General features: G+C 47.0%; 1 protein-coding gene across 1 annotated transcript in view; it reads left to right on the top strand.

Moving 5' to 3' along the window:
* RNF4 (ring finger protein 4) overlaps nucleotides 1–14,549 on the top strand; it is a 39,211-nt gene that overhangs the window by 20,108 nt on the left and 4,554 nt on the right. Inside the window, exons 4-5 of the mRNA XM_060013080.1 lie at nucleotides 1,984–2,063; nucleotides 13,358–13,367. Of these exons, the coding sequence (XP_059869063.1) occupies nucleotides 1,984–2,063; nucleotides 13,358–13,367 (90 nt within the window). The remainder of the gene's footprint in view (nucleotides 1–1,983; nucleotides 2,064–13,357; nucleotides 13,368–14,549) is intronic.

The raw sequence follows: 14,549 nt of genomic DNA, 5'->3' as shown, positions 1-14,549 counted from the left end.
CCCGTAACTCAGGCTTAAGTTTCCTCATCTGAAACGGGGGGTAATGCTGTGCGTATATATGCAGCAGCTGCTGTGCAGAGTTATCATAGCACTGGAATGAGTCAGTGACACAGGACACGTAGAACAGTGCTTGTCACGTAACACTATACGAGGCTTAGCTTATATCAGTGTATTTATAAGACCTACAGTCTCAGACTCGCCTACCGTTCGCAACTTAAAAAAGCTAAGGTGAGCAAGAGCTGCCTCCTTGGTTGCCCTGAGACTCCACAGGTTTAGAAACGGCCACTCAGCTGGGCTCACCGTCCAGCCTTTCAGGGGTGTGCAGCATGGAGTGGAGACTGCCGTGGGTCCACCTTTTCTCTTTGAAACTGTGCCTCAACTTACTTGGCCTCGGGAAGTACTCCGCTTTCTTCCTCTCTCCTTCATTAAGACAAAAAATTGCCCCAGCAGGCAGACTTGTTGGCAGAGCTGGGTGTGTTGGGAGTTTGGTGCAGGCAGAGGCCAGATTGGCTTTTCCCCCTTCTTCCTGCCTCGGGAGTGGCAGATGGCCTGAATCAAGTGCCTCAGCTCTGCAGGTAGTAAGGTTGTTTTTATAATTACGATGCCTGAAAACTGACATTAGAAGAGAAGCAAGCAGCTTGTCTGTAGATTTCATGGGCCCTTCAGGGGAGTGAAGTTCTCTGTATTGTCTCTGTGGTCTCTGAGCTTCACTTCTAACATAAATTCACAGCCCTGGGCCGTCCTCCCCTCCACCCCAAAGCTGATGCCCTGGTGTCTGAATTCTGCCACCCTGCAGGAGAGGCAGGTGCAGGAGGCTCCTCATTTGGGACCCTGAACCCACAAGTGGAATCTCCAACCTGGCCAAGATCTACTGCTTTCCACTGCAGCACTGCTCATCCTCAGTCAGTCTTACACCCATGTGCAGGGCTGTATGCACAAGCTGCCCGTTGGAATACCGTTTTTATTTGTAGGAGCCAAAAATTGTGTCCATCAGAAAGAGAGCGGTTCTGTAAATTATGGTATGTCCATATATGGACTGTTCTTTAAAAAGAATGAAGTCATTTTGTATAAATTACGTTGGACGGCTTTGATGTATTGTGGTTTTTATTCCTGTGAAACTTTTTAATACATGAGAACAAAACAAGTTTGAATATGTTAAATGTATTACAAGTCACTTTCCCTGAGTATTAAACAAACATTATTTCTAAAAGTTCTTCCCTCTTACTTTTTAATGTTAATAATAATAGAAACAAACATGGTTGTAAGTCTTGTTTCAGTTTATATAAATGGAAGTTGTACTCTGCCCCTCTTTTCTGCCTGCTGGATGTAAGCGCTGGTGACCGTTTGGCACGTGCCTTTCCCCCCCTTGTCCTGTGCTCAGGTAGACAGTGCGCTGTCCTCTAGGGCTCAAAGGCAAGTTGCAGAACAGGCTCAACCCATCTGCATGGGTTGGGGTTCTAGGGGACCAGTAATAAACGCTTGTTGTCCACCCAAGTGGGAAGCTAGAGCCAAATGGAGTTTAAAACGTAACTGATGAAGGTGTAGAGCTAAGCATGACCGGAGGTCTGAGGGGAGCAGAGGTTTCAGACAGATCCATCCCAAAGCCCAAGCTGAGCGTGCTTGGTCCCTTCCCCAGATGTGCACCCCCCATCCCACCTCAGGTAAGTTGCTGCCTCTCCCCTGTGAATGAGCTGAGCAGGTGCGGGGCACGGAGGCCTAGCTGTGTGGCAGTGTGAGGACACGGGGAGAGGTGTGCGTGTGCACAGACACACACAGGATGGTGTATTTGTAAAGCCCATACCCTGTTACTCACAGCAGAATTCTGGAAGAGTATTCATTGCCTGTCACCCCGTTACTTCTGTACTTCAGGGACTTTAGTTTGGTATAAGACTGTGCTCTGTTTGTAATCATACTAATAATGAAACTTAGAGCAGTAGTCCTTTACTTTCCTCCTAAAGCTTGTTCAAATGCTTTATTTTGAAGCTGGAGATGAAATAGTGGACCTCACCTGTGAATCTTTAGAGCCTGTGGTCGTCGACCTGACTCACAGCGACTCAGTCGTGGTAAGTGCTGGAGCGTGAGGATTGCCCTTTCTTGGCTGTGGGCCCCTGGCCTGCACGTCTGAAGGCCTTGGTCACAGGCTACAGCTTGGGCTAAAGAAGGCATGCTTTCAGTGACTGGTGCTCAAGATGGAAAATGTTTCAGGAAAGTCATTTGTTGCGACATTATTGCTTAAATTAATCACATTAGTAAATCTGTGCGATCCTGTCCTTTACATAGCTGGCCATAAAGGCTTTTGGGGAGAACTCTGAGGCCCGATCTCTCTTTGGTCCCCGATTCTACGCTTAACACCAGCTGTGTGACCTTGGGCAAGTTACTTAGCCTCATTCACTTTGTCCATAAGATGGGGATAATGCCATCCATGTCAATAGAGTGTTGTGAGGATTAAAAGAGATCCTGTATGTGAGTGCCTGGCACCTAACGTGGTGCCCAGTAAAGCTGAGTAAATGTGAGTTTACACCCTCGCGGCTGGTGGGAATGGGGATATTTGCTCAGCACTGCCAGTGGGAAATCTCTCGAGTCCCAGAAGCAGCTGCCTCGGAGGATGCAGGCCCCCTGCATTGCCACCTGATGCCTTGGTTGTGTCGTGCCTCCAGGGAGGGTGGCACCTGGGAGGCTGCTTGTGCCCCCTCCCACAGGGAGCATGCCTGCCCCTGTGCGGCCCTCAGGAAGGAGACCTGGTCTGGTCAGGGGACATGTGGAGAAGTGGTTCTGGCAGCCTGGCTCCACAGGTCAGGGGCACATAGCTGTGTGTGGGTCTGAGAGTCTGGTCAGCCCACAGACCCACATCCTGAGGACATACTGGCCTCTTGGGATGCTTCTGCAGTGCCTTTTGATGCAGTGTGCAGTTGTGTGGAGTGGAGGTGGTGACACCCTGGACGGTCTTGGGCCAGTAGGGGGCAGGTGCTGCTGAGGGCTGCGGTTTGGTGGGGCGAGTGGGGTTGCTAGGAGCTGAGTCTTCCCCTTGGCCTTGGGGCTGTCCTGGCTGTGCTTAGAACCGTAGACTAGGGTTGCACTGAGAAGCTTCAAGACTTTAAAAGGAGAAAAGAGCGAGGACAGGGCACGTCTTGACAAATTAAGAGATTTAGACTCTGGTCAGTCTGAAACTGCTGGGCTGTCCTGTGGTGTGTCCTTCCCTCTCATTCCTCCCCTCCCCCCATCCCAAAGGCGAGGCAGCTGCCCTTGCTGCGTCATCAGACCGTCCCCAGCAGATTTTGGATGAATGCTCGGGGAGACCGTGGCCCCCAAACAGGAGGCAGTAATTTCCCTGGAGACCAGTCGGAACTTTCTGAGATAAGCCTGAGCAGGTTTAGGGCCTGATTAGTGTGATTGCTAGGGCAGGGGTCCCCAACCCCTGGGCCGCAGACCGGTACTGGGCCGCGGCCTGTTAGGAACCAGACCGCAGAGCTGGAGGTGAGCAGCCAGTGAGCAAAGCTTCATCTGGGGCTCCCCATCGCTCCCCATCGCTCGCATCACCGCCTGAACCTGCCACCTGCCACCCACCACCCCGCCACTGGTGTGCAGAAAAATTGTCTTCCACAAAACCGGTCCCTGGTTCCAAAAAGGCTGGGACCGCTGTTCTAAGGTACACACATATTGGGTTGGCTGAAAAGTGCGTTCCGTATTTTCCGTGACATCTAATGGGAAAGTACCCGAATGAACTTTTTAGCCAAGCCCACACATACAGCTTTGCTGCTGCTCCCTGCGGGCTCCCGCAGGTTCTGGAAAGGTAGCTTGATTTGGTACCGTGGCTGGAGCCTCAGCCCAGTTGCTGATTAACACTTCAAAGTGCTGCTGCTAGTCCTTAATTTCTCCAGTATTCAGTGTCCACCTGCAGTGTGCCAGGCCCTGGGAGATGGCCGGGATTCTGCTCACAAGACCGCATTTTCTGCCCTCAAGGAGACAAGGATTGGCTTCTGTTGGGTGCCAGACCCATGTCATCATGTCCCCTTTTACGCCTTGGTTTTGTTTTGATGGCCAGTCTGCCCTCCCTACATGGGCTTCCTTTCTGAGCTTTCCAGCCTTCTTCCTGTTTCTCTGGGTGTGGAGAGTCATTGAGAGACACCAGGATGGGAATGCTAGAGTTGGGGGAGCTGCCCTGGGAGTGGGTGGATAGCCAGGGGCAGGTGGATAGGTGAAGGGGAGGCTGACTTGAGAAGGAGTCCTCGCTTCTTGTCCCAGAGGCACTGGCCAGTTTGGTCGGAGGACTTACCTTCCCATGGCCTCAGTGGCCCCAGACATGGAATAATTGTTTCGGACTTAATAGCACCCCTTATTCTAATCACCCTTCATTCTCTATTGGTGTTTAATAAATCCAAATGCCAGTTGTAAACTTTACAGTGAGAAGCTCACCCGAGGCTGAAATTCTCACTCCCAAGCAGATCTACTTGGAAAACCTAACAGCGTTATTAGCTTATCAAGGAGCATCTACTAGAGGAATTACAAGTTGAGGGCTACCTCCGGCCCTGCCTACAGGAGAGTATGAAATGAATAGATATATCGTTTCCCAAATTGGGGTGATCTTACCAGTTCGGCCAGAATGCAGGGGGACAGGCTTAAGTGTACCACCTGAATATCACCTGGGAGTAGCTCTGCATCCTTTACATCCCAGGATCCAGGGACAACGTTAGAACTCTTGTGAACCCTCTTAAGACTGGATGAGAAACTACACAGGCTGTGTTATTCTAACTCTAAGGAATCCTAAACCCCTGATGAATTAGGAGAAGTCTTAAAAGCTGTAAGGTGCAGTGAGACCTTGTACATCTCTGCTTTAATATTTTCCCTCAAAATTTAACTTATTTTTGGCATTGCGTACCCAAAAAAGGCCGTCACTGCTGGGTCCTAGGGTATGTATATCTTTGATTGTCACTAGATAGTGACAAGCTGTTTTCCAGAGAGGATGTACCAGTTTACGCTCCCACCAGTGTTGGAGGTTCTTCCACATCTCACTGCCACTGTAACCTTTAGCCAGTCTGGTGTTGTCTAGAGTATCCCACATGGTTTGAATGTGTGTTTTCCCATCAGTGGTGGGGTTGAACATCTTTTCATGTTTAGTGGTGTTTCATTTTCCTCTTTGGCGAATTGCCTGTTGCAATCTTTTTTTTTTAAACACTTGAGTCTTTTTTTCTACTCATTTTTCTGTGTGATTGTCGACCTTGTCTCATTTTTTAGGAATTCTTTATAAGTTCTAAATATGAGCCTGCCATTAGTTGTGTTTTGAATCTGCTACTCAGAGGCTTGTCTTTTCTCTTTTTGGTTTATGTACAGAGGTTCTTAATTTTAATACAGTTCAACTTATCAATTTGTTGATGAAAATCCCATACCATAAAAATATGTTCCTCTACTCCAAAAGTTTTACTGTTTTGCGTTTCACATTTAGGTCTATAATCTATATGAGTTTTGTGTATGTTTTTTTTTTTAATTATTTTTATTTATTTTTGGCTGCATTGGATCTTCGTTGCGGTGCGCGGGCTTCTCATTGCAGTGACTTCTCTTGTTGCAGAGCACGGGCTGTAGGCACGCGGGCTTCAGTAGTTGTGGCTCGCGGGCTCTAGAGCGCAGGCTCAGTAGTCGTGGCACGTGGGCTTAGTTGCTCTGCGGCATGTGGGATCTTCCCAGACCGGGGCTGGAACCCGTGTCCCCTGCATTGGCAGGCGGATTCTTAACCACTGCGCCACCAGGAAAGCCCTTTGTGTATGGATTTATAATATTCCCTGGAGTGATTTTGCAAGTCTTTTGTTAGAAGATTTATTTCTAGGTACATAGTATTTTAGGATGCTATAAAAAAAATGGTGTTTAAAATTTCCACTTTTTTGTTTTTATTATTTGCTAATATAAAGAAATGCAATTGGTTTTTCTTTTTTTTAGTACAACAGTTCTTAATCTGTAAATCTTTTTTTTAAATTTATTTTTATTTATTTATTTTTGGCTGCATTGGGTCTTTGTTGCTGTGTGCGGGCTTTCTCTGCGGTAAGCGGGGGCTACTCTTTTGTTGCGGTGCGCGGGCTTCTCATTGAGGCGGCTTCTCTTGTTGCAGAGCACAGGCTATAGGTGTGCAGGCTTCAGTAGTTGTGGCTTGCGGCCTCTAGAGTGCAGGCTCAGTAGTTGTGGCACATGGGCTTAGTTGCTCCGCAGCATGTGGGATCTTCCCAGACCAGGGCTCGAACCCATGTCTCCTGCACTGGCAGGTGGATTTTTAACTGCTGCGCCACCAGGGAAGCCTTTAATCTGTAAATCTTTGAATTTCTGTGTACACAGAACAAGTTTTGGTTCTTCTCTATTTTCCTTTTTTTTTTCCTTGGCCTTAACACACTGGCTAGAAAATTCAACACTGGCTGAATAAAAATGGTGACAGTCATTGACATTCTTGTTTCATTCTAAATCTGAAAGAGTCTTTTCAGAGTTCCACCATTAAATAAGACTTCTGCTGTAAGTTTTTTCGATTTGTTTATATCCTTTACCAGAGTGGAAAAGTTTCTCTATTTCCTGTTTGGCTATAAGTTTCATCTTGAATCAATGTCGAAATTTAACAATTTCATCTAATGTTGCTTTTTCCCCTGCTTCTAGTGTTAAACCACTTAAGCATTGTGGTCATGGCATTATCTTTTTATGTTGCTAGATTTGGTTTGCTAATGTTTCATATATAATTTTGCCTCTGTTTTTATGAGTAAGATTGGTGGTCTGTAATTTTTCCTTATAGAGTTCTGGTATCAGCATATTGGTATCTTTACAAAGTGAGTTGGACACCTTTTTTTCCGTTCCACAGAAGATTTTGTAAGATTGGACTATTTCTTCCATGAATGTTTGTTAGAACTTGACAGTGAAGTACATAACCTAGAGTTTTAATAGGGTTTGGTAATTACATTTTTTAGGCATTTGTTGATGTCATCTAAAGTTTTCACTTTTATTTGCATAAATTTGTTCATAATGTCTTGTGTTCTGTGGAATCTATAGTGATGTCTCCTTTTTCATTTCTGATACTGGTTATTTGTGTTTTCTATTTTTTTAGATTAGTATCACCAGAGCTTTATTAGATCTTTCAAAGAACCAACTTTTAGCTTTGTGGATCCTTTCTCTTGTAAGTTTTTCATTCATTGATTATTCCTTTCTTTGTTTGAGTTTATTTTGCTGTTTTTCTAATTTTCATCATTTCTTTTCCAATAAATGCATTAAAGATTATACTGTCTTTAGCTATATCTTACAAATTATGTTACTGGTACTTTACATTTAATTCAACATATTTATCAAATTTCTATTTTTTAACTTCCAAATATATGGGTATTTTCTTTTTGTTATTGATTGCTTGCAGTATTGGTCAGAAAATAACATTCTGTATGTCACTTCTTTGATACTTACTGGGTCTTGCTTTAAGCCTGGCTTGCCCCCGATGGCTGGCCTTCACTAGATAACCTGCCCCCATGGTTCCTGCCTGGGCTTTGGTTTCTCTGTGGGGCTTTCAAAAGTAGGCTTCAATTTTTTAAGAATTCTCTGTGCTTTTTTTCCCTCTGGGTTACTGTATTCCCTATACTGTTGGCCGAATTCTTCTCTTTTTTTGATACCTCTTTATTTAAAAATATGTATGTTTTATCTTGTTTTTGGTTGTTTTCAGTGGAAAAATGGATGGAAATACCAGCCTGCCATTTATTGGAAGTCTCTGCTTGTTTTCCATCCTTCTGCTCTCTTTCTTTTTTCATTATTTTAATTAATTTATTTATTTAATTTTGGCTGTGTTGGGTCTTCGTTGCTGTGCATGGGCATTCTCTAGTTGTGGCGAGCGGGGGCTACTCTTTTTTGCGGTGCATGGGCTTCTTATTGTGGTGGCTTCTCTTGTTGCAGAGCACAGGCTATAGGTGTGCAGGCTTCAGTAGTTCCAGCACGTGGACTCCAGCACGTGTGGCACACGGGCTTAGTTGCTCCGCGGCATGTGGGATCTTCCTGGACCGGGGCTCGAACCCGTATCCCCTGCATTAGCAGGCGGATTCTTAACCACTGTGCCACCAGGGAAGTCCCATCCTTCTGCTTTCTTATCTGGTTTGATAGATGAATTAAAATTTTCAGACCACTTTTCATGAGCATTTGCAGTATGCCAGTCTCTGTTCCAGCTGGAAGTCATGCAGTGATGGAAAAGAGACTCACTCCTCTCGTTAAGAAACTGAGTCTTCCAGGGGAAGGTTATTAAAAATGGGACTTGCTTGGACTATTTTCCTTCATCAAATTTCAAAAGATTGTTTCTTTTAAAGTCAGGTTGGTTTTCCTGGAATCTTTTTTTGTTCTGTTCCCATAGTGTACTAATGTATAGAGCTATTTGTGTTATACTCTGTACCTCACCTGGTTTATGATTTATGAGACTGTTGAAAGGGTCTGCTTGGTGAAGCCTTACAGGCAGGGACAGAGCCTGGTCCGTCTCTGGCTGGGAATAGTAAAGGGCATGAGAGGTACACAGTGACTGCTAGAATGAGTGAATGAACCAGTGTAATTATATATGAAGGAAGAAGAGCCCAGACATACATCCCAGAATTGGGGAAGTGAAACAGTTGTCCATGGAATCTGACATGATTGCTCACTCGACTGGGATGTTCACGTCAGCACAGTCTTCCTGGTGCTCGTGGCGGTGCTACAGTAAAAGTACTCTGTAATTGTGTGATGCGAGCACCTGTTGGATGTGAGGCGTATCCTTCGTGGGCACGGTGGTTGCATGTGGCTGTTCCTTCCAGTGGAATGATGTGCTGTGCTGCCTAGGAAGGTCACTTAGAGCAAGCGGCTCTCTGAGCTCCCAGCTGGGTGAGCTTTCTTGGGAATGCCAGCGGTCAGCTTGCCTGCAGAGGACCCCAGGGACCCTGCTACTTGGTTCCATTCTGTTGTTTAACCCCAGCATGTTGCTGTAGCCCTAAGAATGCCAAGCGTTTTGTCCACTAGTAGAAGAAGAAAGGCTTATCCTGCCCCACTGACCAGGAGTCTGTGACACGGGTGTCGCTGTTTGCAGGGGTTCTGAGGCTCACTTGTGCTTCAGAAGCCCACCGGGGTTCTGGGTGCCTGACATGGAGTCAGTGTGCCCGGGTGTGGAGGCAGGCGGCGCCAGTGCTGCTGTGGGTTGTTCATGCTCCACGTGTCTCCACGTGTTTGTCTCCGACACACTGCCTGTAGTTTATTCTAGAGTCAGGAAAGAGAAGCCAGGCTGAAGGTGGGGTGGAATGTGTGGTCTGAGCTTGAGCCAGTTTTTCACAGTGTTGATTTGGCTGTACATACTAGGGGACTGGGGAATTGTTTCCGTTTGGTATTTTGTTTCTTTGAAAGGCCTCTCAGCCAGATGAGAGGTCCAAGGGCTGGTATTATTCCTATTTGCATCTGTTTACTCCTGGAGTCAACATTTCTGAAGCCCCAGTGCTTTTCCCCACCTCTGTCTCTTGTGCTAGGTAAGCACTTTGTTACCTGCAGGGCTATGACCACGGGGAAGGGACATTCCAGAGCACCTGCAGAGTTCTTGATTTTTTTTTGTTTGTTTGTTTGTTTTTGTTTTGGCTGTGTTGGGTCTTCGCTGCTGTGCACGGGCTTTCTCTAGTTGCGGCGAGCAGGGGCTATACTCTTTGTTGCGGTGTGCGGGCTTCTCATTGCAGTGGCTTCTTTTGTTGGAGAGCACGGGCTCGAGGCGCGCAAGCTTCAGTAGTTGGGCCTGCGGGCTCTAGAGCACGTGGGCTCAGTAGTTGTGGCTTGCGGGCTCTAGAGCGCAGGCTCAGTAGTGTGGCACACGGGCTTCGTTGCTCTGTGGCATGTGGAATCTTCCTGGACCAGGGCTCAAACCCGTGTCCCCTGCATTGGCAGGTGGATTCTTAACCACTGCGCCACCAGGGAAGTCCAGAGTTCTCGATTCGTTGCGACTTGGCTGCTGGGTGGAGGGAATACCAGTGATAGTATCTCACCTCCATCAGCTAGGAGGTGGCTCCGGCTCACCGGAAGTCATGGAACTTGGAGGCCAGGCTGTGGTGCCATTCTTTTCTGCCCTTTGGGCAAGAAGCCTCATCTCTGAGCTGTTCTTCCATTGAACATGGATAGGGACAGAGTCATCACCAGTGAAGGAGGCTCTCTGGCCACCGTGTATTCATTTACCTAGTAGTTAAGTATGGAGCACCTGCCGTTGTGCCAGCAGCATCCTGGGCCTTGGGACTTTCCTGGGGGCTCAGTGTTCAGGTCCGGCCTCAGCTTGGCACTGCCAAGAGGCGAGCTGGGTCTGGCTCACAAGAGCCTGTGGAGACCTGGTTGCCACATTCTGGTGGCCTGGGACCCAGGGGCGTCACATTCCTTCCAGGTGCATCCACACCTGGTCAGTGGTCCTTCTTGGCAAAGGGCAGTAAAAGCAGTGTTGGAGTGGAGGAAAACTGGGGTCTTCCCTGCCCACAGCAGAATTTCCTTCTGCTCTTGGCTAACTTCAGAGCTCCCCTTATAGACTTCATATGAACAGCACCTTCTGCCAGCCCAAGCTTGTCTTCCAGTTCATGGTCCTGGTGATGAAGTTGACTGTCGCCAGTTTCATAGTCACACTTTCCAGCTTCTTCTGGGGGGAAGGGGAAGTGTCTTCAGTGGCTTCTCATCTGCAAAATGAAGATCTTTATGCTCAGACCTTCTTCCTTCCTGTGATGGCCATTTGTATTTGGCAGGGTTGAGGCTGGAGAAACCGAAATCCGCTCTACTTATTCTGGAGCAGAAATGGATTTTAATACATGGGAGGGGGACTTCCCTGGTGGCAGTGGGCAGTGGTTAAAAATCCACCTGCCAGTGCAAGGGACACGGGTTTGATCCCTGGTCCGCAAAGAATGCCACATGTCGCGGGAACAACTAAGCCCGTGCGCCACAACTTCTGATCCTGCGCTGTAGAGCCCGCGAGCCACAACTGCTGAGCCCGTGAGCCACAACTACTGAGACTGTGTGCCACAACTACTGAAGCCTGCGTGCTTAGAGCCCGTGTTCCGCGACAAGAGAAGCCGCCGCAATGAGAAGCCCGTGCACGGCAACGGAGAGTAGCCCCTGCTCGCCGCAACTGGAGAAAGCCCGCACACAGCAATGAAGACCCAACACGGCCAAAAATAAATTAATTAATTTATTAATTAAAAAAAATACACGGGAGGAGTTGCTTCGTGGTGTTGTAAAGGCTGGAGGAGCAGGTGTCTAGGAATAACTCCGGACATCTCAGCCTTGACGCACCATGGGATCTGCTACCTCTGCTCCAAGCAGAAGGATGGGAGGGGGCAGCTACCACCTGTACTAATCTCTTTGGGCTCAAGGAAATGCTACTGTGTCTTCTTGCTTGGGAGGACAGACCTGGGCTTTGGACATTGCAGCCTCGGCCACGACTGCCTCTTGATCCCCGCATCTGTGTCCACCTACAGCAGCTGAAATTGTCCTCTACCCTTCTGCCCTCCAAATAGCATGAGTGTATCTCACTGAGGGAATTTAGTTCGTGTCTAGAATCCCCACTGCAAGGGAGTTGGAATAGAGTTGAGCTTCCCGTCTCTGCGGGGCAGGATGGCGTGCCAAAAAGGGTCAGCCTCTGTGCCCCTAACACGGGGGCAGCCAAGGAGAGGTGGCAGCAGGGCTTTCAACAGCAATCCTGAGAGCTCTCCTGAAGTAGCTGATCACACACACAAGCGAGAGGGAAAAGGGGTGCTACTGGTGATGGTGTAGACAGACAGGTAGTAGCTCAGTGAGAGAGCTGACTTGACAGGTTTGAAACTGTTGCAGAAAAGAATCTTAACAAGTTCTGAGTACAGGCACACCTTGGAGATGGTGGGCTTAGTTCCAGACCACCATAGTAAAGTGAGTAAAGCAAGACACAACAAACCTTTGCGTTTCTCAGTGCATGTAAAAAAGTTGTTTGTGCTATACTGCAGTCTATTAAGTGTGCAATCGCACATTATGACAATTTGCCTTCCTTAATTTTTTTTTTTTTTTTTTTGCGGTACGCGGGCCTCTCACTGCTGTGGCCTCTCCCGTCGCGGAGCAGAGGCTCCGGGCGCGCAAGCTCAGCGGCTGTGGCTCATGGGCCCAGCCGCTCCGCAGCATGTGGGATCCTCCCAGACCAGGGCACGAACCCGCGTCCCCCGCATCGGCAGGCGGACTCCCAACCACTGTGCCAGCAGGGAAGCCCTTGCCTTCCTTAATTTAAGAGTACTTTATTGCTAAGTGCTAACCATCATCTGAGCCTTCAGCAGGTTGTAATCTCTTTGCAGGTGGAGGGTCTGGCCTCGATGTTGATGCTGCTGCCTGATCAGGGCGGTGGCTGCTGAAGGCCGGGGGCCCTGTGAGAATTTCTTCAAAGAAGACAGCGATGAAGTTTGCTGTATTAATCAACTCTTCCTTTCATGAACAGTTTCTCTGTAGCAGCAATGCTGTTTGACAGCATTTTACCCATAGCAGAATTTCTTTCAAACCCTGCTGCTGCTTTATCAACTAAGTTTATGTGGTATTCTAATTCTTTTCTGTTATTTCAACAATCTTCACAGCATCTTCACCAGGAGTAGCTTCCATCTCAAGAAACCACTTTCTCATCCGTATGGAGCAACTCCTCATCTGTTCACGTTTTACTTTGAGATTACAGCAGTTCAGTCACATCTTCAGGCTCCACTTCTAATTCTAGTTCTCTTGCTTTTTCCACCACATATGCAGTTTCTTCCTCCACTGAAGTCTTGAATCCCTCAAAGTCATCTGATAGGGTTGGAATCAACTTCTTCCAAATTCCTCACCCGTGAAATCACAAATGTTCTTAATGGCATCTAGAATGGTGAACCCCTTCCAGAAGGTTTTTAGTTTACTTTGCCTGGATGCATGAGAGAAATTACTGTCTATGGCAGCTATCCTTACAAAATATATTTCTTAAATTATAAGACTTGAAAGTTGAAATGACTCCTTGATCCATGGGGCTGCAGGATGGATGCTGTGTTAGCAGGCCTGGAAACATCACTGATCTCATTGTCCGTCTCCATCAGAGCGCTTGGCTGACCAGGTGCACTGTCAGTGAGCACTAATATTGTGAAAGAAATCTTTTTTTCTGAGCAGTATGTCTCAGTAGTTTAAAATATTCAGTAAACGATTTTGTAAACAGATGTGCTGTCATTCAGGCTTTGTTGTTTCATTTGTAGAGCACAGGCAGAGTAGATTTAGCACCATTCTTAAGGGCTCTAGGACTTTTGGAATGGTAAATGAGCACTTAAAAGGCCTCAACTTAAAGTCACCAGCTAAGGAGAGAGTCAGCCTGTCCTTTGAAGCTTTGAAGCCAAGCACTGACTTCTCCTCTCTAGCTATGAAGGTCCTAGATGGTATCTTCTTCCAATAGCGGCTGTTGTCTACATTGAAAATCTGTTGTTCAGTGTAGCCACCTTCATTAATGATCTTAGCTGGATATTTTGGATAACTTGCTGCAGCTTCTACACCAGCACTTGCTGCCTTACCTTTGCAATATGGTGTTATGGAGATGGGTTTTTTTCCTTCAGCCTCATGAGCCAACCTCTGCTGGCTTCAGACTTTTCTTCTGCAGCTTCCTCACCTCTCTCAGCCTTCATAGAATTGAAGAGAGTTAGGGCCTTTCTCTGATTAGGCTTCAGCTTAAGAGAATGTTGTGGCTGGTTTGATCTTCTATCCAGACCACTCGAACTTTCTACACATCAGCAACAAGGCGGTTCCACTTTCTTATCATTGTGTGTGCACTGGAGTAGCACTTTAATTTCCTTCAAGAGCTTTTCCTTTGCATTCACGACTGGGCTAACTGGCGCAAGAGGCCTGGCTCTAGGCCTGTCTCAGCTTGACATGCCTTCCTCAGTAACCTTAATCATTTCTAGGTTTTGATTTAAAGTGAGACATGTGCAGCTCTTCCTTTCATTTGAAGACTTAGAGGTTATTGTAGGATATATATTTTTTAATATTTATTTATTCATTTATTTATTTGGCTGTGCTGGGTCTTAGTTGCGGCATGTGGGTTGTTTTAGTTGCAGCATGCAGGCTTTAGTTCCCTGACCAGGGATCGAACCCGGGCCCCCTGCTTTGGGAGGGCAGAGTCCCAACCACTAGACCACCAGGGAAGTCCCTATTGTAGGATTATTAATTGGCCTAATTTCAATATTGTGTGTAGGGAGTAGGGAGGCTCAAAAAGAGGGAGGGAGTCATGAAAGAGTTGTTCTGTGGAGCAGTCAGAACACACATTTATCAATTAAGTTTATCGCCTTGTATGGGTGAGGTTCACGGTGCCCAAAACAATTACAGTAGTAACATCAGAAATCACCGATCACATATAGCCATAGCGAATATAATAATGATGAACAAGTTTGACATATTGTGAGAATTACTGAAAAGTGACACAGACACGAAGTGAGCAAATGATGTTGGAAAAATGGTACCAATAGACTTGATTGACACAGGGTTGCCACAAACCTTTAATTTGTACGAAACGCGGTATCTGTGAAGCGCAGTAAAGCAAAGCACAGGTGTGCCTGTAGTCAGGCGAT

This window comes from Delphinus delphis, chromosome 5 (genome assembly GCF_949987515.2).
Source record: "Delphinus delphis chromosome 5, mDelDel1.2, whole genome shotgun sequence".
In the NCBI taxonomy this organism is placed as follows: domain Eukaryota; kingdom Metazoa; phylum Chordata; class Mammalia; order Artiodactyla; family Delphinidae; genus Delphinus; species Delphinus delphis.
The sequence above is the reverse complement of the archived record's forward strand: the minus strand, read 5'-3'. Positions and strand labels throughout refer to the sequence as shown.